A 22,481-nucleotide genomic window follows, 5' to 3' on the forward strand; every position below is an offset into this window, starting at 1 on the left:
TATTTGCAGCTGTACGATGATCACCACAATCAATTTTAGAACATTTATGACCCCAAAAATCAACCCCGCAGCCCGTAGCCATCACCCCAAATAGCCCCCTCCCCCTTCATTCTTAGGCAACCATCAGTCTATTTTGTGTCTCTGTAGATCTGTCTCTTGTGGACATTTCATATAAGTGCGTCATACACAATGTGGTCTTCTGTGTCTGGCTTCCCTCACTTAGCATGATGTTTTCAAGGTTTATATCCATATGGTAGCATGTATCAGCACTTCATTCCTTTTTATTGTGGAATAATATTCCATTGTGTGGATATATATCCTATATTTTATTTATCCATGGCTATTTAAATTAATTAAAATACCATGCAATTTAAAATTCAGTTCCTCAGTCATACTAGCCACATTTCAAGGGCCCAATAGCCACATGTGGCTGGTGGCCGCCATAGTGGGCAGGCCAGATAGTAACGTTGCTGGACAGCACTGAGGTAGCTCACACACTCCTGCCACAGGCCACCTTCATTCGTTCACTCACTCACCCACTCGTTCATTCCTTCACAAGCATTTGTTGAGTACCGGTGCCCATGGAATACAGCAGGGTACTAAGTGACAAAAGTCCCTGTTCTAATGCAGGGAGACAACCCACAGATAAGTAGAAAGATAGAAGGTGAGAAGTGCTGTGAGGAAAAGTAAGGGGAAAGGAAGTGACAGGAGGTGGGGAAGTGGCAGTTACCCATGGGACAGCCCCGGGCCCGCTGAAAGGTGACAGGTTGAGCCGAGGCCCTAAAGCAGGAGAGGGAGAGGGCCTGAGACCTAAGCACCTGTCAGCCTTGAGGAGAGTGGGGCGGGGCGCACGCAGCCCCTCCAGTACCCTCACCTGCCCGCCTGTGCCTCAGATTTACAACATGCTGGTGGAGACAGGCGAGCTGGACAACACCTACATCGTGTACACCGCTGACCACGGCTACCACATCGGCCAGTTCGGCCTGGTGAAGGGCAAGTCCATGCCGTATGAGTTTGACATCCGGGTCCCATTCTACGTGAGGGGCCCCAACGTGGAGGCTGGCTCGCTGTAAGTGTGTCACACACCCCCTCCAAGTACCCCGGAGTCCCAGCGAGGCCTCCAGGCTCCACTGGCACCTGTATAGGCAAGAAGCAGGCAGCTCAGCTGTGCAGCCCCAAGCCACTCCACTGGGCAGCCCACGATCCAGGCAGGTGAACCTCGGTGCCAAGTGAAACAGTGATTGTGTCACCCGGGGTAGGTTCTGACGCATTTTATACCCTCTGTTGGGGAAGGAGAGGCTGGGAGCCATTAGCACCTGTGAAAACAGATTGTGGTGGGCCGTGTGCCAGGAAGCAGGCTGCGTGTGTGTCATCACCACCGGGTGGGAATGCCGCCTTGATTTCTGTCTGGCTTGGGCACCCCTGGGGTCTGGTGGTTGTCACAGAGGAACCCCACTGTCTGGCTGAGGGATAAGGTGGTTATCGTGAGATCAGCTGAGCCAGCTCTGGCTGCAGCACAAAGGGAAACAGGCTCCCCTCCCGTCCTTCCTCGAGCACCTCATGGCTGCTCCGCCAGCATTGTCTGTGGGTTAACCTTTGAGATGACACATTCTGGCAGCAAAAATGCCATGTCTGGTGCAGGGAGAGATAGAAAGGCCGGTAATCATAGGAGTGGCTTCCTGGGATCAGCACGGACATTGTGGAGACCGACCGGAAGGGGTTTTGGAAATGCAGATAAATCCCTATTAAGGTGATTATTTGGCCTGACTTCCGTATGAGCCCAGAGCCCAGCCAGGACACACAAGCGCTGGTACGGCTTGCTGCACAATCCCTCCTTTACGTGCTGCGTGGGAACTGAGACCTTCCCGCCCCCTTGGACCCTTGGTGACAAATCCAGGAGGCAGGCTGTGTGAGTTCAAGCCCAGCCTCATGCCTCTTTCTCTGCCAACCACATCAAATCACTCCCTGTCTTTGGCTCTCTGGGTCCCTACCTGTAATCACAGCAGCAATAGTAATAATAATAATAATAATAATAATAATAATAATAATAATGGCTGTGTTTATTACAGCATTCGTTCTTCAGGCCCAGGTCTAAGCACTTTGCATCCGTGTAATTCATTTAAGCATCATAATAAGCCTGTAAGGGAGATGCTAGTATTATCCTTATTTAATAACCTAAGGAAACTGAGGCTCAGAGAGGTTAGGTTGCCTGAGATCACATGACACATAAGGGAAGGAGCTGGGATTTGAGGCCGGGAGTCTCCACTCCTGTCTGCCACTCTATCTGCCTCTCAGAAACCTTGAGCCACCGCTGTGCATAGAAAGCATTTGACCCACTAAGGGCTCTATAAGTACTGACATTGTGGGTTTGGTCAGCCTCAGAGTCTGTGATCTGGTTCATAGAACCCCAGACCACACCCCACATGGACAAGAGAAAGAGAGTGCTAATGTCAGATTTGGGGCTGAAGACACAGGACATCAGTCAGCCAGGACTCCTTTGGCTACAAGCAGAAATGACCCTCAAACTGGGTAAGATAAATAAGATAAAAGGAATGTCGTAACGAAAGGAACTGGAAAGGCCAAGGCTAGTTACGGCTTCAGGTGTGGCTGGATCCAGCACTCACCTGATGACATTGGGAAGCTCTCATTTTTCCATCTCTTAGCTTTGCTTCCTCTGAATTGGCTTCATTCTCAGGCAGTCTTTTCTCTCATGGTGGCAGAGTCACCATGACTTTCAGCCACCGGCTTAGGAAACCAAACAGTGGTTTGAACAGAAGCCGGAGGTTGACTCTCACTGGGCGGCCCTGGCTTATGTGCCCTGTATCCCCACGCACGGGGTTGTGCAAGTGTCAGCAGAGAACTTGAACTCACACAGCGTTCCTCCTAGACTATTCACCAAGCGTCCTTGCTGGGGGTGGATTTTTGGCAGCTTGCTTCTTCAAAGCCAACCAGGTGAGAATGACAGATGAGGGAGACACAGCCAGCAAGACAGAGTCGTATATCATGTAATATGACCGCGGAGTGACATCCTGCTACCTTTGCCGTATTCTTTTGGCTTGGCCTGCCCTCGAGGGGAAGGGATCACACAAAGGTGTGGACGCCAGAGGGTGGGGATCACAAGCCACACACAGTCTGTCATGGGTTCCCTGAGCAAAGAACTAAAGAAGGTGAGGGACAATGCTATGCTCATATCTGGAAGAAGAACATTCCAGCAGAAGGGACAGCAAGAGCAAAGGCCCTGAAGCCAGACTGTGCCTGGCCTGTCAGGACAGAAAGGGGGGCCAGTGTTTGCCTCAGAGGTTCAGAGGAGGATCCAGGGGAAGCTCCGGGGATTGGGGTGGTTCTTAAAGGGGGGTGTCATTTGTTCAAATAGTGAGGAGCAGGGAGGGCATTCCTGGCAGAAGAAACAACCACGTAGAGGCCAAGTGGGGCCTGTGAACCCCAGTCCCTGTCGTGTGTCTGGGGCACAGAGGAAAGAGGTGGGGGAGGGGCGGGGTCCAGCTGAATTGGGCCACAGAGGGGAGCATTGAGGGCTGAGGTGCAGGAAGTGACACGATCGCAGCTTCCTCGCCTTCAGGGCCTCTGTCCCTGGCGACCTCCATCCCACCAGCCGCCCTCTCCTGAGTGGCACCACGTGGGCACCACCACTCAGGTGGCCACGTCTGGTCCCTCTGCCTCCCCCAGGAACCCCCACATCGTCCTCAACATTGATCTGGCCCCCACCGTCCTGGACATCGCAGGTCTCGACATCCCCTCGGATATGGATGGGAAATCCATCCTCAAGCTGCTGGACACAGAGCGGCCAGTAAATCGGTGAGGAGGGGAAGCTGAGCAGGTACTGGGGGGAAGGGGCACCAGGGCCCCCTACCTGCGTGAACTCGTGGCCAAACCGTGTGGGCCCAGGGTCCCCCATCCCGACCACTTCCCTGCCGTGGGCGAGAGGGATGTTTCTCTAAGATTACATCTTCCCATCTGGAATATGGCCAAGTTGACCAGTTGTGGACACTCTCAGAGATAAATGTGTGTAAAACTTGGAATAACAACAACAGGAGTTAATACTAATTAATGAAGGCCTGTGTGCCTGGCCTTGTTCTGACGACGTTGCAGGCGATTTTCATCATTTTGATCTTCACAGTAACCCGGTGAGGCATTATTACGGTCCCCTTCTCCCAATTTGGAAATTGAGTCCCAGAGAGGTCGAATGACTTGTCAGAGGTCTCTCAGCAAGTATGGCGCCAACTCCAACATTCAGACTCTAGACTAGACGCTGCTTCTCCTAATCACCATGCTCTGGGCCTTTAATGCCAGATGGCGTGATGAGAACATATTCCTAGGTGTCCTGGAGGCAGAAAAGGGCACAGGGATGGTAAGTAAAACAGGAAGGTGGGAAGGTCAGCTGAGCCTGGTGGAGACAGAAAAGCAGGGGGACGTGGCCACTGGTGTGACAGTAGCGACATCTGGTGGCCAACAGTGTAACTGCCCACTGGGTTCGTGGGCCCACGGCACTGACTGTTGTAACTCACGCCTCCTGCAGTTCAGAAGGTCCAGACCTGGTGGGCGCCCATCCACATCTGGCTGCCCAGTAGGGGGACCACCTCTGGTGAGCTTCCTCCTCCGACTATGAGACTTTATAAGTTATAAGGGTATAAAATGGCCGGTGTAAGGGGCAGGGTCCCTGGTTGGGAGCCAGGATACCTGGGAGTGAGATGCAGGATGGAAGCTGCTTCTCTCAGCCTGAGTCCCTGTCTGAGAAATGGAAATGACAAAGTGACACTACATGAAATGAACACTTAAATTACACAAATCCAACTATAAAGGGTCGAAGGAGAAAATCCCCACTAAGACACAGTGTAATTCACCTGAAGTCAGGACAGCCGCTCCGTCCAGTGCGGGCCTAAGAGGAAGCACTCTCTTCCCACACGGCGGGTGGTTGTTGGACTTCCTGCGAGGCACTGAGATATGTGCACACGGGACCGCATGCGGCTTTGACCTAGGTCATCTCTGCCCCATGTGCCTCCAGACCGAAGTCTGTGGGAAGGGACAGCTCTGCTGGGGGTGGAGAGGGTGGGCATGGAAGCCTTTCCTGTGCCCAGCTAACCCTGCTCCCTACCTTCCCCTGGAACCCCGGGGTCTGTGCTGATGGTGAACCAAGACTCGCTCTGGGCACCATCCCAGCTTCTGGGACGAGGAAAGTGACATGTGAGGCCTCCACTTTGATGAAAAGATGGAGATGTGCTTTCTTTCCAGGTTTCACTTGAAAAAGAAGATGAGGGTCTGGCGGGACTCCTTCCTGGTGGAGAGAGGGTGAGTGCCAGGTCCCCAGGCGCCGCCCAGGGCATTTGAGCCGAGCAGCCCCTCGCAGCTCACCCTGTAAGAGATCTCACTGTCCGGGGCAGGAGGGAGACTATTGTGATTGTCGTACCTTCCGACGGTGACTGGCCCTGTGTCGGGGCCCCTCGCACAGGGAAGCCCGTTTGCTGTTCCTGTGCTTGACACACAATTGGCTTCTGGAGGCCACCTGTTTCCTGCTGCCTCTCCAGTGTCTTAAATGTTTTTTAATTTATTGCCAACTCATGCAGTTTAAGAGGTTTCTTATAACATCCCATTTCTTAAGTCTCTTGACAATCAGAAGACGTGGCCAGGTGGGATCTGCGTCCTCCGTGGCGACGCCACACCAGGGATGAGTGGGGGCCGCCCGCCAGGTAGGCAGGCCACGTGCTGCTCCAGAGCTGAGAGACCAGCCCTGTGTCCCACATTCTGCCCCACAGCAAACTGCTCCACAAGAGGGACAATGACAAGGTGGATGGCCAGGAGGAGAACTTCCTGCCCAAGTACCAGCGCGTGAAAGACCTGTGCCAGCGTGCAGAATACCAGACCGCGTGTGAGCAGCTGGGACAGGTAAGAAAGCGTGCCGGCGCCCTGTTCCCAGCGCTGCCGCTCCCGTCTGCAGCCCAGGCCTGCCTCGCGGCCCTTTGGCCAGTCGAGCAAGCCAGGCCAGCGCCTCCCAGGGGTGGTATTTTGCTGACCTGTGACACTCAGGATGATGCTAGGTCGTACAGGTGACACTCAGAAAGTGATTCCTTTCTCAGCTCCCCTTCCATCCCAATTGTGTCACAGGAAAGGCCTATGGGTGGGCGTGTCTTCAGTTCCCAACCCCTTTAAGGAAGACACAGCAGGACTCCTCACAGTGTTTAGAAAGTTAAATAACTGTTTCCATTGTATTCACTTCTGTTGGTTCCCCTTCGTGGCTGATGTTACATTTATAGGAGTAATAGGAAATTGCCTTTTTAAAGAAATAGATTTAGGTTTTTAAAAAGTGAATTGATTTCAAGAGCAATAGTAAGGAAATAATCCAAATAGTATTTACAGATAGCAGAAACTGACTGATGTTTGGGAGAGTCTGACGTACTGGAAGCAGGAGGAAAGGAGAGCAGGGAGGGAAGGGGCGGGCCAATGAGCAAGAGGGGCCAGTTGGGGGTAGCCTGGCCTGGCCCAAGCGTGCACCCCTGCCTCGGCCTGAGGGCTGGGACTTGGAGCTCATCCACAATGGTGTAGGCCTGGAGATGCGTGCCCATTTCACAGATGCGCAGCAGCAAAACCAGGGCCTTCGTAGTCCATTTTTAATTAATAACCCTTGCCACAGCAAGAGTTGGGTGGGTTTCTCCTCCGTTACATCCAGGTGGCTCCATCTGATCACTAGACAAGAGAATTAGTAGCAGTCCCTCTCGAGGCTGTGCCCCTACCCAGCGTTTGTTTGTAATGCCCAGACCTCTCCCCATGCTGCAGAGGACATCTTGTCAGGGAAGCCACCAGGCTGTGCCACTGGGCTGAGCTTTGGGCTACGCGGCTCTATCGTAGTGCCATTCACTGCACAACTCTGTTGCCTGACACTGTTCCAGACACTGGGACAACGGCCTTGAATGCCCTCGACAGAAAACGCTGCCTCCCTAGAGCTGACATTTTGGGGAGAGCTTGGCCTCGAGTTTATACCAAGAGCCCAGAAGTGGTTCCCATTTCAGTTCTGAACTACAAGGAATAGCCGATAGCGGGGGAGGGGGGGCCTTTGTCCCCCTGGTATTGTCGGGGAATCCCTCCACCCAGGGCAGGGGAGGGCAGGTATTTGCATATTCAAGACAGGTTTTCAGCACAAGGAAAGGAGCGCTGGAAATGGGTTTGGGGTCCAGACCAGCAGGGAAGACATTGATCCATGGCCCCTGGACCTACAGCTTAGGGTCTCCAGGGTCCCCGTCCCAGGTGTCCCCCCCACGGGGAGATGCAGTCATGGCCCTGCTGGCAGAGCACCCACTACGCGCTGTTGCCAGGTGGTCGCTCATGCTGTGCCTTCTAGGAATGTCCTTCCCTATGTATGAGGTATGAGCCGTTCTCTCCAGCCCCAGTGCTTCCTCGTGACGGGGGCTCACACTCAGCCAGTCATACAGTGTCCCCCTTGGTACCAGATCTGTGCTTCTCCCACAGTAGACATGTGTCTGGCTGTCACTGAGCACATGGTTCCAGGAACGGAGCTTCTGTGAGCCCGTGTTCCCGTTGGGGCAGTGAGAGGGCCTTCTTGGGGGGATGGAAACAGTGGGGGAAGTGGACGGGCAGGCAGGTGGCCGAGCCTGGGAGCCTGAGGCCCTCGCTGTGTCTTGCAGAAGTGGCAATGTGTGGAGGACGCCACAGGGACGCTGAAGCTGCACAAGTGCAAGGGCCCGGTGAGGCCTGTGGGCAGAGCCCTGTCTAACCTGGTGCCCAAGTACTACGGGCAGGGCGGCGAGGCCTGCACCTGTGACCCGCCGTCGCAGGACTACCAGCTCAGCCTGCCTGGACGCCGGAAAAAGTTCTTCAAGAAGAGTGAGTGTGTCTGCCCGGGAGGTTTGAGACAGGAGGGCAGGGGTTGCTCCTGGGTGGCCCCGTTCGTTCAAACAATTCCAGACACACGAGCCAGGGAGCTGGGGACACAGCGAAACCCCTGATGACCCACCCAGTCGGATGAGGAAGGACGGGAGTGAAGATGGACGATGCTTCAATAGTGTGCTGAGTGCTATGGAGCATAAGGCAGGGAGGGAGGGGCAGAGACCGACCAGGGACCATCACATGGCATGTAGGACCCTTACTCTGAGACAAGGAGCCACCAGAGGGTTTGAGCAGAGGAGCCAAGGTCAGATTTGTGTTTTCAAAGGCCCCTCCAGCTGCCATTTCTGTGGGCTGGAAGGGGGAGGAGCAGACGCGGGCTAACGGGTAGGAGACGGGCCGGGGCCCTAGCAAGGAGCTGTGTGACCTGGACTAAGCAGTAGCGTCACAGGAAGGAGTCAGGCTCTGGATGTGACTTATAGAGAGGGAGGGCTATCAGGGCAGGCTGATACCTTCGATCCTCGTGATTCATGGAGACCATATCTGCAAATTCGCTGACTCCCGACAATTTGTAGCGCGCCCCCCCCCCCCCAAATCACCACTTGAGGTGCTTGCACGGTCATTTGCAGGCACGTGCAGAGTGGCAAAAACTTTCGAGTCGCCCAATGTGCCCGTTCCCAGCTGAGGTTGAACAAGGCGACACTCTGCCTTCTTGTTTGAGCTTCATCCTCTACGCAGGTGTCTTTTTCACATCTATGTAGTGTCACGTTTTTCATATTTTTTGTACTTTTCCTGGTGCCTTCACTGTTTCACACACTCCCCACGCGCAGTGCTGTTCTGTGTAGTGTCCTGCGTGTAGGGCTGTGATGTACCTTACGGAGATACGTGGGTCCGACGAGCTCGTGCAGGTGTGAGTTAGTTCAATGTTAATGAATCTGCAATATACATTCAACAAGGTGTCTTTAAACAGACACTTGCATCAAGTTATGTGACCAGAGGCTCACAGGAACCCAACCCTGTATGTTTCCCCTACGAGCAGTGGTTCACTATTCACTCTTCAGTTCTCACGGTGACTGTGGAACATAATTAGTGCAAATAACGAGAACAGACTGTAGCTGGGAGGGGGGAAAAGCCCCCACCCCAGCTGCAGAAGCTGCCTGTGCCTTCACACCTCACCCCCAGCAGGGCCGATGGACAGGCAGTTGGAAAGCCAACAAGCAGAGTGTGGAGAGCAGGTCCCCTAGAAGAGGCTGCAAGACTCAGCTGTCACATTAGGCTGGTCCCGGCCCCGTTCTGAGTTTCCCAGAAGAAGAATGATCCCTGCCTGACGTTCAGATGCGGCTGTGTCTGTCCCACTAGGCTGCAGGGTGCTAGGACTTGGTGTCGGTGAGACCTGGGCAGCTGGCCAGAAGTGTCCCCTCCAGAGCTGCGCCATTTCCCACGCTGCCCATTGTTCTGGTGCCCCCAACCCAAGGACAGCCAAAGTCTAAGGAGAGAGTTTAGTTTTCTTTTAATTGTGGTAAAATATAGAGCACATACCCTCTTAACCATTTTTAAGTGTAGGGTTCAGTGGCTTTAAGTACACCTGCGTCGTTATGCTGCCATCACCGCCAACCATCTCTAGAACCCTTTCATCTTGCAAAACTGAATCTCTGCACCCAGTAACCTCCCCCAGCTCCTGGCAGCTAGCATTCTGCTTTCCGTCTGTGTATGTAGCTATTCAGCTGCCTCATATAAGTGGAATCATAGTATCTGTCCTTTTGTGACTGGCTTATTTCACTTACCACAGTGTCCTCAGGGTTCACCCATGTAGCATGTGTCAGAAGGCCCTTCCTCCTTAAGGCTGAGTGACATTCCCTCGAGCCTGATTAGGGACTGGGTGTCCAGCCACAGGCTCCAAGGTCTCCCCAGGGCTCCTGTGTTCCGTGGTGTCCCAGCAGAGAACGCCTTCTTTACGGAGCAGATGGGTCTCTCCTGCCTCAAACAGCACCTCCCAACGGATGGGCCCCCATTATATTTCCTCACAAGCTGAGTAGTAACTACGACACTAATCTTTTTTAGCAAATGAAATGATTGGTTTCCAGATTGAATTACCCAGCTAACATCTTGCTTCAACATGGGACACAGAGGCTAATCTTTAAATAATAGTAGAACTTGCGACTCAATTAAGCTTTTTTTTCCTTTTCCTATTACTGCTTAGAGAATCTTTCTTCTACGGCACCAACATAGCTGAGACTCAGCACAACCCAACCCCTCATCTGAGGATGGTGTAACGTCAGAGCCCCCCTGTCTTGTGTGCACCGCACAGCTACCTGGGAGCAAGGCAGGCGATTACTCCTTAGGACCTATAGGAAAGACTGGGTCACACAGCCAATTCGGGGACTCGAGCCCCGTCTCCTGGACCAACATCCCTCCTCCCGCAAGTGCCTGCCAACAAGACGCTTTCTGTCCCTCCTTTCTGAGCAGCCAGCCTAGAGCAGGGGTTCCCAACTGGGGGTGATTTTGCCCCCTCAGAGGACATTTGGCCATGTGGAGACATGGCTGTCATAATTGTGTGCGGGTGGGAATGCTGCTGGCCTCTAGTGAGTAGAAGCGATGGATGCTGCTAAAAATCCTGTGATGTGCAGGTCAGTGAATAAACACCAGCCCCCCGGACCCATACCCAGAGTCCTCATCTCCTCCCGGTCCCGGGTCTCTCCTGTTCTGGGTAGGCTGGCTCTGCCATGGCCAGCATCCTAGTGGAGCGTGGTGTTCCGGGATCTGGGTTGCTCTAGGCCTGGGCTTCTCAGTCTCAACACCGGTGACATGATGGGGCCACGTAAACCTTCGTTGTGCGAGACTGACCTGCACATCACAGGATGTTTAGCAGCATCCATGTGCCAGAGGCTCAGGTGTCAAAGTTGAATGAGAAAGACACTGATCAGACCTCATGGATGAGACAAGGTGTAACCTAGTTAACAAAATGGGAAGGTAACCTCCCTTGGTGAAAAAAAAATGCGTGGAGGAAACGAAACAGTGGCATAAATTGGGTCATCTGTTGACATTTAAAAGAGAGCCAAGTATGGAGAAGGAACAGGCCTTGTGGCCAGCCAGAGGTCAAGTATTCTATGTCAGGGGGAGAAGAAGGCCCTGTGCGTCCCAGCCCAGAGAGCAGGCCACACTGCACAGGGCTTTACTGGCCTGGGAGGTGGGTAGGCCCAGGTCATGACCTTGGGCGAAAATGTCTCAGCTACAGAATCCCTAGCCACAGAGTAGCTACTCAAAGCCCATGCCGGGTACTGAAAACTTTACCAGTTCTGTTTCATGTCATCCTACAAAAAGCTTTGTAAGGCAGGTACCATCATAAGGCAGGTACCACCACGGCTTGTGGTGGTCGCACCTTTGCTCAGGATTTGTACCCGAGCAATCAGATTTCCAGAGCCTGAGGTCCTGGCTACTGGGTTATGAAGCACCCTCCCCAGTATGTGTGGGAGGCCACCTCTGGGACCCTGGAAACAAAGACAACTAGAGTGACAGGGAGAGTGAGTGGTGTGGCTTCTGTCCAGGGAAAGGTTTACACAAGGGTTGGCTGACCTTCTTCTGTGAAGGGCCAGAGAGTAAATATTTGAGGCTTTACAGGCTAAACGGTCTCTGTCTCAACTACTCAGTTCTGTCACTGCAGCCAGAAAACAGGCATGGACTCTGTAAACGGATGAGCGTAGCTTATTTACAGAATCAGGCAGAGGGCTGGATAGTTTGGGGACCCCTGGGTTTGTGGCTGGGGGATAGAGGGTGGGACGATACAAGGCAGCTAGCTCCCAAGCAAGACAAAGGAGCAGAAAGAAGCTGGTGGGTCCATTTCATGGCCTCTTGGGCAGGTGTGACCTGCTCCCATAGGGGGATCAGCTCAGTACCGTGTGTATCAGGGTCCCAGGCCTGTGGCTTCAGGAAGACTGAACTCAGGGAGGAAGCAGCTGAGGAGAAAGCTGCCTGAAGCCAGAAAAGGCCCAAGGCTTTGCCAAAGAGGTGATGCCTCTGCTGGACCTCGGCCCTGGATCCTTTGGCCCGTGTGACTCTGATACAAGGAGTCTGAGAACTGAAAGATGCCAACAGCTGCCCCAAGAAAGGGGGCAGCAAGACCGGATCCTGGAGCCCTGGGGGGGGCCTCCCGGGAACAGGAGTCCCTTCCTCCCTTCCTGGGCGCCACCACCAGCAGCCTCCAGCCAGTCCTTGAGCCTTGGGCGCCACCTGGTGGTCATACGGAGCCAAACAGAAACCTGGGTCATGACTGGCTCCAGGCCCTTCCCTAAAAATCATGGACATTTAGGACAGCAGGGTTACAGACTCGATGCATGCTGGGGCCAGACCTGAGAGAAGTGCACAGTTTTAAAATAAAAAGTGGTGGGGACTGGCAAACTAGAGAACACACTGCCTATAGGGGCAGCACATCAGCTCCTGCAGCCAGCCCATCGTGCAGGCCTGTGGACCCAGTTAGGCAGTCACATTTTCTGTTTGCTCTTTTGAAGCTGGAAATCTGCACTCCTACGTGACCACCACCCCCCCATTTTTCCTAATGTTAGCAATTTGATCAAATTTGTCTTTTGATGTATAGAAGATACAAGAAACCTGGGCTCTGACTTCCGTGTGCATGCCTTATTTGCAATAGCAGACTTAGCGCTTAGAAAAAGCACCTGTCGGGCCCATCTCGCGGCCTACCTGGTGGAGAGCATCCAGCTCACTGCTGGGGAAACTGAGACTCGGAGATGCTAAGTGACCTCCCAAGCCTCTCCCTTTTCTATCCAGAAGAATGTGCTTCCTGGCTTCACCCCCGCGCCCAATCCATATTACTGGGTTTCGGGGATTTTTTTTTTAAATTGCAGTGTAATTGACATGTAACAGTATATTAGTTTCAGTTGTACAACATAAAGGTTTAATGCTTGTATATGTTAGGAAATTATCACCACAATAAGTCCAGTTAACAGCTGTCACCATAGTTACAAAAAATTTTTTTTCTTGTGATGAGAACTTTTAAGATCTACTCTCTTAGCAACTTTCAAATATGCAGTACAGTATTTATTAACTATAGTCACCATGCTGTGCATTACATCCCCAGGACTTTTATACTTGGAAATCTGTACCTTTGGACTCCCATCACTCTTTTCGGCATTTCCCCACCCCACCTGAGAACCAGCAATCTATTTTCTGTATCTATGAGCTTGTGGGCTTGGGAGCATTTTTGTGGGATTTTTTTTTAGATTCCACATATAAGTGAGATCATACAGTAACTGTCTTTCTCTGACTTATTTCACTTGGCATTATGCCCTCGAGGTCTGTCGTGTCGTAAGGCAAGATTTCCTGTTTATGGCTGAATGATAGTCCATGTATATATGTACCACATCTTCTTTGTCCATCCATCCATCAATGGACACGAGTTGTTTCCTTATCTTGGCTATTGTTAACAATGCTGCCATGAACATAGGGGTGCACATGCTCTCTTTGAGTTAAAGTGTTTTCATTTTCTTTGGATAAATACAGTGGCATTGTTGGGTCATATGGTAGTTCTAGTTTAAAATTTTTCAGGAACCTCTATACTGCTTTCCATAGTAGCTGCACCAATTTACAGTCCCACCAACAGTGCATCAGGGTTCCCATTTCTCCATATCCTCACCAACACTTATCTTTTTGATAATAGCCATTCTAACAGATAGTGAGATATCTCATTGTGGTTTTGGTTTGCATTTCCCTGATGATTAGCAGTGCTGAGCACCTTTTCATATGTCTGCTGGCCATCTGTATGTCTTCTTTGGAAAAATGTCTATTCAGGTGCTCTGCCCGTTTTTTAATTGGATTGTTTGGTTTTTCGTATTGAGTTGTATGAGTCTTTATACATTTTGGGTATTAGCCCGTATCATAGTTTTTATCATAAATGGATGTTGGATTTTGTCAAATGCTTTTTCTGCATCTATTGAGATCATATGATCTTTATCCTTCATTTTGTTACTACGGTGTTTGCACCCCAGGAATAAAGTCCACTTGATCATGGTGTATGATCCTTTTAATGTATTCTTGAATCCGGTTTGCTAATATTTTGCTGAGAGTTTTTGCATCCTGTGTTCACCAGGAAAAGTGGCCTGTAATTTTCTTGTGCTGTTCTCATCTGGTTTTGGCATCAGAGTAATGCTGGCCTCGTAAAAGGAGTTTGGAAGTGTTTCCTCCTCTTTTTTTAGACAAGTTTGATTGTCCTTAATTCTTTGAATGTTTGGTAGAATTCACCAGTGATGCTGTCTATTCCTGGACTTTTGTTTGTTTGAAAGTTTCTGATCACTGATTCAATCTCCTTAATGTTTTTATATCCACTTTACTTTTATTATTTTTTTCAAACTGAGGTGAAGAAGTTCACATAACCTAAAATTTACCATTTTTAAGTATACAACCCAGGAGCATTTAATACATTCACAGTGTAGTGCAACCCCCACCTCTAGTTCTAAAACATTTCCATCACCCCAAAACGAACCCATTATCCACCCCCACCCCCATTCCATGGCAACCACTAATTTGCTTTCTGTTTTGATGTCTTTACCTATTCTGGACATTTCATATAAATATAGACTCATACAATATGTGACCTTTTGTGTCTGGCTTCTTGCACATAGCACAGTGTTTCTGACCTGCATCCGCACCGTAGCATTATGGCTTTCTGCCTTTATGGCCAAATATTCCATTGTACGGATGTACCAGTGTGTTTAGCTCTCTCTTGACATCATCTCAAACCAACTCGTCCTTAGCTTTAGGACTTCAGTTTCCCCAGGTGAATCACCTTGAGGTCCTTTCCACTGGGGTCCAGGACCTGCTCCCCAGGTGAGTGGGTTTCATGAGCCCGCGAGTCTCAGGCAACACTGAGCCTCTCAATCGGGAGTGCGGCCCTACCTGGATCAAGAGCGTGCTTGGTCCTTCTAGGCCTTCCTGACCCAGCCACCCCTCTGACGCCCACAGAGTACAAGGCCAGCTATTCCCGTAATCGCTCCATCCGCTCACTGGCCATCGAGATGGACGGCAAGGTACACCACGTAGGCCTGGATGATGCATCCCAGCTCCGCAACCTTACCAAGCGGCATTGGCCAGGGGCCCCCGAGGACCAAGACGACAAGGACGGTGGGGACTTCAGTGGCACTGGAGGCCTTCCGGACTACTCAGCCCCCAACCCCATTAAAGTCACACATCGGTGAGAGTCCAGGCGGAGGTTGGGGTAAGAGGGCCCGCTGGACCTCGGCAGGGGCTCCCCCGCCCCCTCAGGGCCACGTGTGACCGATCCCCACTCTTGCGCAGGTGCTACATCTTAGAGAATGACACAGTCCAGTGTGACCTGGACCTGTACAAGTCCCTGCAGGCCTGGAAAGACCACAAGCTGCACATCGACCATGAGGTAATGGAAGCCTGGGCGGGGAGCTGTTTCTCATCAGAACGCACTTGACGGGGCCACCAGCCACACTGGGAGGGAAGCGAGGCCGGACCCAGGGGAGAGGGGCCCCCACAGAACCCTCAACACAGGGTTCTGTGGCTCCACAGGATGTCAGACAGCGTCCCCACAGCCGGCTGCTGGTGAGAGGCCTGTGAGGTCCCATCACTCCCCTTCCTGACTTACAAGATGTTCACACTACTTTTAGTCCTTTCAACATAACCGAGGTGGGGGACGGGTGGCATTTTAGTCCTCAGGGGGCGAAGCTGGTTCTCAGGCAGGAGAGGACACAGGAAGAATGACTCAGTTCCTTCGCTGGAATCTGGTTACTTCAGGTGGAACCAAGGAACTCCCTTGGCACCCACAAATGTGGGCAGTGGCCACAGGCACTACCCCTTCTCACCCAGCACCCCCCATTTCATGACCCCCTCTTGCTCTCAGATTGAAACTCTGCAGAATAAAATTAAGAACCTGAGGGAAGTCCGAGGTCACCTGAAGAAAAAGCGGCCAGAAGAATGTGATTGTCACAAAATCAGGTGAGGACGTAGCAAAGGGGGCTCAGCAAGGCCACTGTGGTCCTGGTTCCTGGGGACACAGCCTTCCCTTGGCAACTCCTTTCTTCCTTTTATAGCCCGTCTGCTCCCTCAGGGTAAAAATGAACAATCCTTAACCATTCACATCCCTTTGTCAGCCACTGAGCACCTGTCACCAGCCCTCAGGTAGCCTGCCAGATGCCCAGGTTTACAAACTGCTGACAGAGGCAGGTTCTGATACGTGGAGCTGGTTTCCAGGAGGGAAAAGGGCCTCTGCCCACTGCCCTTTCGGGAGCAGCCTGTGGGGCCCGAGGTCCACATTTCTAGCCCAGGGAAGCCCGGCCAGTACCACTGTGATGGAGATGGGCTATGTCTGTGCTGCCCAGTATGGTGACTACCAGCCAGCCACGTGTGGCCGCTGAGTACTCGAAACGTGGCAGCGTGACCAAGGAACTGAATTTGTAGTTTAAACTGACATAGCTCCATGTGGCTACTGTACCTGACGGCCCAACTGCAGTCCCTGCCACCTTCCCAGAAAGGGATTGCAATACATGGGTACCACCAGGGCTGGCCCTGACCAAGCACGAGGTGAGCAGGGGTCTGGGGACAACCACCTGGAGATGCTGAGGCTCTCCATGTGGAACGAGGCCAGCTTCCAGCCTTGGCTGGCTTATACCTATCTTCTGAGTCTGGCCCAAGGCCTTCATCCAGGGGCTCCAGCTCACACTTGGAGGAAAGAGCCAGGCAGGCTGCCACCCTGGGGATAGTACCCTCCCCCTCCCCCGCACTGCATCAGAAATGGATGGGGTCCCCGGGTACCGCAGTTTGTACCCACCCAGGAGAGTTGCCGTAAAGCAGTTTCTGAAACCTGGGGTTGGGGTGGTCTGTTCCAGTTACCACACCCAGCACAAAGGCCGCCTCAAGCACAAGGGCTCCAGTCTGCATCCTTTCAGGTAAGGGCAGCTTAAGCCCAGGGGAGAGATGCAGAGGCCGACGGGAGGGGCTTGTCCTCCCTTCAGCTAAAACAAATAAGAAAACGTCCCAGCCTTTCCCTGGGAAGTCCTAGGAAGTCCTTGCATGTCTGACTCCCAGATCGCGGTCTCCAGGCGCCCCCCTGTGGCTGGAGGGGTTACTGCAACCCCACCACGTGGGGTGGGTCACAAGCCAGAAAGAACAGGTGTGAGCAGACCTAGAGGACCCCAAATTCTACCTCTTTGCCGCCTTGGACTGGCATTGGGACTTGGGCAAAGGTCTTTACCTTTGGGAATCCCCTATTGCTATGCCCACAGCTTCCTAGGCAGGAAGGGCAGAGGTCCAGGGTCATTGATCCTTAGGAGGCTCTAAGGTGGGGGCCTGAGGGAGGTGTGAGGGGTGTGGCCCGATGTGCCCATAGGAAGGGGCTGCAAGAGAAGGACAAGGTATGGCTGTTGCGGGAGCAGAAGCGCAAGAAGAAACTTCGCAAGCTGCTCAAGCGACTGCAGAACAACGACACGTGCAGCATGCCGGGCCTCACGTGCTTCACCCATGACAACCAGCACTGGCAGACTGCACCTCTCTGGACACGTGAGCGCGGGGGGCAGACCAGGGTGGAGGGGCTTCTCCGGGGCCTCACAGGGACCCACCGTGCCAGACCCTGCAGGTCTTTCGGGAACGTTCCCTGACATCACGGGTCAACGAGTGCTCCCAACAGGGCCTGGCTCGCGGCCTCGGGACAGGAAATCCTGTTGGCAGACGGGGTTGCTTCCTGCAGGCACACTCAGGGCGTGCTCTCTCTTCCCTTGGCAGTGGGGCCCTTCTGTGCCTGCACCAGCGCCAACAACAACACGTACTGGTGCATGAGGACCATCAACGAGACCCACAATTTCCTCTTCTGTGAATTTGCAACCGGCTTCCTTGAGTACTTTGATCTCAACACAGACCCCTACCAGGTACAGAGACCCCAAGCTGGAGAACGGGGTGGGGTATCCAGGTGCTGCCAGGTAGGGCCCCGAGGAAGCGATAGGTTCCCCAAGTCTCACTCAGTCCCTAAGACAGAAGTGAGCTGTGAAGCCTCCGAAAGCGCTGCGACTCCACGTGCAGCCAGCCCTTCTCTGCCTCCATTTTCCTGCATCTGTGATCTAATCTCTGCAGCCTCTTCCTCTGCGTTAGGCACGTGGCAGCATTAACGCAGCCTGTATGGGACCCTGTGAGGGCTCCTAGACGGGAGCGTCAGGGGTCCTCTGGGTCAGGCCACACCCTCCCGTGCTACAGAGCAGCAGCTAACACTCACGCAGACTGCTGCTGCAGGCACTTCTCTCAGTGCTGCCATGAAGTCATCTGGATACACGCATGACTGAGGTGCCCCAGGACACGTGAGACAGAAAGGAGCCATGGAGTCTCTGGGGAGTGGAACACACACGTGCCATCTAAAACAGAGGGTCACCCTGCACTCGGCACTACAGCTGCTCAGTAGTGCGGCCTCAGCCATGGCCATTCTCCAATGTTTTAAGAAAAGGCAGAACGCAGTGTTTTACATGTGGTCTGGTTTTGCTGTTATATTTGCCATCTAGGCTGCCAGTCTTTGTCCTTAGGTGGCCCATCCTGTATTTTACAAACGGGGGTGGCAGAGCTCCCAGCCAAGGCAAGCGCCAGGTCATGACCCAGTCCTTCCTACATGGCTGCCTCCCCATCAGGAGGGACTGTGAATGAAGGCTGCTTAAAAACACAGGGCTCGGAAGGGCTTCTTTCCAAGCTGGGTCAGTTTCCTGACCAGCGGCTCCAGTTCAGTGTTAAGTACAGACAGGTGGCTTTTATTCTCATGAATTCTCATTCGCATGGGGCTAGAGGCAAAAGGTAGTCCCACCTGTTCCACACTCCAGCTTGTGCAGAAGCAGAGGTAGCCTCCCAACCTGCCTGAGGATGGCGGGGTGGGGGGGTTCCTGCACTCACCTCGCCGCTGCCCTGCCTTTCCCCCCAGCTGATGAATGCAGTGAATACACTGGACAGGGATGTCCTGAATCAGCTGCACGTACAGCTCATGGAGTTGCGGAGTTGCAAGGGTTACAAGCAGTGTAACCCCCGGACCCGAAACATGGAGCTGGGTGAGTAGGCACCACCCCGTGGGGCCTGCAGAGACCGAGGCTACCACAGGAAGGAATTTGGGAGGTCATGTCTGGTCCGAAGAGAGAAGCCAGAATCACCAGGAGTTGGTGAATTCTCACCAGTGGCTGAAATACCACCTTCCTAACACCCACCAGTGCTGCTTTCATGGTCCTAAGTGTCATCATTTAAACTGTGTACCAGCCACTGTGCTATTTTATATGCGTTAACTGATAACCTTTATGCCAACCCTCTGAGGAGTATCTGCTTGGCCGTGTTTTATGAGTGAGTCAAGTGACCGGGTCAGCTGACTCCAAAGCCCACGCACTTGGTCACACTGTCATATCCTCTAAGAAACTTGCCAAGAGCAAAACACAGCGTCTCCCCAGCACCTTGCCTTTCTCGGAGCCCTTGGCTCTCTGTCCTCTGTAGCATAGGTGTTTGTGGCCAAACCTGCCTCCCCTACCATGACCAAGGTCAGTGTTGAATGAATGCATCAGGGTCCTAGAACTAGTGTGACTCGAGTGTAGGTGATCCGGAACGGCTACCTTAGGGAAAGCTCCCCTTAGTTCACTCCACTCATCGGCCAAGGGAACACTAGCAGTATCAAGGGTTTGTGACAAAGTGCCAAAGGTGTTTTTAACAAGAAAAAGCAGTTATAAAGTTCATCATTGCTTGTGCCATTTTCCCCCTATATTATGTTTCTATCTTATTCATTTCTCTCTTATTTAGGACTTAAAGATGGAGGAAGCTATGAGCAATACAGGTATTTGGTTTTGTTTTTAAAGCCTGAGAACGGTCCCATCCCAAGGCCCACCCTTCAGTCTAACCTCTGTGAGGGTGCACGTGTTAGGCTGACACACTGCCCTTTCTCTGGTCTGCCAGGGGACTGGATGACCCGCCAGTAACAGTGTCCCCTAAGAGACCTTCTCTGTGTTGTTCTTTGGGGGTAACTCTTCTTTCTTGGTGATGGTTAACACTCATTCTCCTTTTGACACTTGAAAACTTAGGCAGTTTCAGCGTCGAAAGTGGCCAGAAATGAAGAGACCTTCTTCCAAATCACTGTGAGTTGGGGAACCAGTTTACAGATAGCGATCTGGTTCTGGCTTGCTTCGTTCTGCCAAGGCTATTCTGTGTGCATGCCAAAGCTCAGTGCTCTCCTGCTCCCAGAATGAGAGGGAGAGCAGTAATGTAAGGCTTTTCTGAAAAGTAACATACCTGACTACATCCCATGTTTTAGATTAATCCTTAGTCTACTATACACTGTTGTTCTCTCCACAATAACCTGCCTGGTAAACTCAGGGTATTAGAGGCTAAGAAGCATTTAAGTGTCATGTAAGTGCCAGTACCTTGAAGGCTGTGGCTGCCGAAGGGCTACCTGGTCCATAACTTCAGCAGCAGGAGGCCTCAGTAGATGGTTTCCAAATATATCCATGCTACAAACTCTGTCCAGAGCCAACAGAGGCTGGCAGGGGGCTGTGGCAACCTAGAAAGGTCACATCAAGTCTAAAGGGAGCAGCACAAATGTGATACAGTTTGAATCCTCTAATTCATTAGGAAAATCCAAAAGCTCCAAATATGTGTAAGAATTTTGTGTTAACATTGGCAATTTGACATGAAGTTACCATGCAGACAAACAAATCCCCTTGGTGAGCTGCCATTTGCGACCTCTGGCCTCCTCATTTCTTTATGTGCATGTAAACCTATGTGGCTTCTAACAGGACGATGAAAATGGGCGGCCACGTATTTCTTTGGTGCTCCCCGAATTAATAAGGCATATAATCTTTACATCTCACATTCTCTTTGGCCACTGTATTCTATTAAATACTGCCTTTGCCAGCCACTGAGTGTGTAAGCCAACAAGTGAAAATCTAGATGATTAAGCAGTAGCAAGCTTTTTCTAAGGGACCTAGAACTATTCCTTCTCAGCAGCCACATCCTTGAAGCAAAGCTTACTTGGCTGTGAAACTAATGAAGCAGTCCATTAGCAGCATGATAACCAAATGCTAAGATGAGTTTACTTTGTTCTACAGGGGACAGCTGTGGGAAGGCTGGGAAGGTTAAGCAGCGTGAGACGGACCTCAAAACCAGAGGTACCCTCTGACTGTACCGACAGTGGGAAACCATGTATGATTTCAAGCAGACCCATGCTGTTAGCCACGAGACTTGCGAGACACAGACCTTCTTTCAGTCAACATGGCAACTTCTGGAAGAGAACCACCAGGAGCAGAGCTCCGTCAGGAAGTCCATTTTTGCCCCTGCTTTTGCTTTGGATTACACCTCACCAGCTGCACAAAATGCATTTTCATATCAAAAAGTCACCACTAACCCTCTCTGTGAGGCTCACGAGGGAAAAAGAACAAAGAGATTTCTTGGAAATTTCCCCCAAGGGTGAAAAGTCACTGGAATTTTTTTTAAACCATAAGAAAAAAAGAAAAACCATAAGGAAAAACAGTCCTCTTCTGGTTTGTCACGAAGGAACTAAGAAGCAGGACAGAGGCAGCTGCTAGAAATGGTGCAGTTTGACAGCGAGTCAGTAGCACAAAAGAAATGACCCTCATCTAGCACCGTAACTCTGGTTGCCGCTGAAGTAACTTCACTGTATATATGTGACTATTTACATGTAACCAGCGTGGGTGCTTTCAGGGGAATCTGACTAGTGAGAACGTGGTGGTGTCAGTGAACTCTTGGTGGCCGGTGGAAACGAAAACCCTTGCAGTTGCGGACATTTCCCTCCCTGACGAGTTGCCATTTCTCCCACTATGCCTTTGTTATCTGTCCCAGAACTAATGTTTTCTAAAGTACTGAAAAGAAATGAAGTTGATGTATGTCCCAAGTTTTAATGAAACTGTATTTGTAAAGAAATTTTGTAGTCTTAAGTACTGCCATACAGTGTTGGAAACCCCAGCCTATGACCAGCAGTTGGCATGAGGTAACCTTTGACATTTTGTAAAAGGCCATTCTTGGGAGTTTTTTGGTGTGTTTGGTTTTTTTAAAAAAAAAAAATCATTCAAGACACTACCAGTCAACAACAACTTTTTGGAAAGAGACACCTTGGACTTAAAAAGAGAACAGATGGTTATAAATTAATGACTCAAATTTATCCTATTTCAGGGACCTCACGGGTAAGTCTCATATTGCACCAGCTTTAGGACCTCACTTTTGAAAAGTACTAATCAAGTGCAAAGCAGTTCACCTTAGCTGAGCTTTGTGTCCCAGGTAGTCTAACCTGGTAAAGGGAGCTGTCACAACGCTAGAATGGGAGGAAGGAGGAACCGCAGCCATCTACTCGTCCAACCCATTTCTCACTTACCACATGATTCCCAATACTCACCTTTTACAAGAACAGTTCCATGCTTTGCAAGGGTCCTTTTTGGAACGTGTTTGCAGAATACAACCTCCAGTTTTACTGTTTTCTATTGCTGCAGACAGTAAAAGGCATTTAGAAAGAAAAAATTTTTTCACCTCACAAATTGTTACCATTGTTTGAAATAGGATTCTTTGACCTTTTTTTTTTTTATCCTTAATCCAATAGGGATTTTTTTATTTTTTATTTTTTTGAGAAATAAAGCAAGCTCTTAGGC

General features: G+C 51.4%; 1 protein-coding gene across 6 annotated transcripts in view; it reads left to right on the plus strand.

The window, feature by feature from the left end:
• Positions 1–21,866, plus strand: part of SULF2 (sulfatase 2) — a 102,703-nt gene extending 80,837 nt beyond the window's left edge. For all 6 annotated transcript variants that reach the window (XM_074317821.1, XM_019749674.2, XM_074317820.1 and 3 more), the window contains exons 7-21: positions 894–1,069; positions 3,685–3,813; positions 5,248–5,304; positions 5,769–5,898; positions 7,653–7,851; positions 14,824–15,052; positions 15,157–15,253; positions 15,728–15,822; positions 16,713–16,772; positions 17,213–17,382; positions 17,605–17,747; positions 18,776–18,899; positions 19,630–19,663; positions 19,908–19,961; positions 20,931–21,866. In XM_074317821.1, coding sequence (XP_074173922.1) covers positions 894–1,069; positions 3,685–3,813; positions 5,248–5,304; positions 5,769–5,898; positions 7,653–7,851; positions 14,824–15,052; positions 15,157–15,253; positions 15,728–15,822; positions 16,713–16,772; positions 17,213–17,382; positions 17,605–17,747; positions 18,776–18,899; positions 19,630–19,663; positions 19,908–19,961; positions 20,931–20,961 — 1,728 coding nt within the window. In that variant the 3' untranslated portion in view covers positions 20,962–21,866. The remainder of the gene's footprint in view (positions 1–893; positions 1,070–3,684; positions 3,814–5,247; positions 5,305–5,768; positions 5,899–7,652; positions 7,852–14,823; positions 15,053–15,156; positions 15,254–15,727; positions 15,823–16,712; positions 16,773–17,212; positions 17,383–17,604; positions 17,748–18,775; positions 18,900–19,629; positions 19,664–19,907; positions 19,962–20,930) is intronic.
• The last annotated feature ends 615 nt before the right edge of the window (positions 21,867–22,481 follow it).

The sequence above is a fragment of the Rhinolophus sinicus genome, linkage group LG13 (assembly GCF_036562045.2).
Source record: "Rhinolophus sinicus isolate RSC01 linkage group LG13, ASM3656204v1, whole genome shotgun sequence".
Lineage (NCBI taxonomy): Eukaryota > Metazoa > Chordata > Mammalia > Chiroptera > Rhinolophidae > Rhinolophus > Rhinolophus sinicus.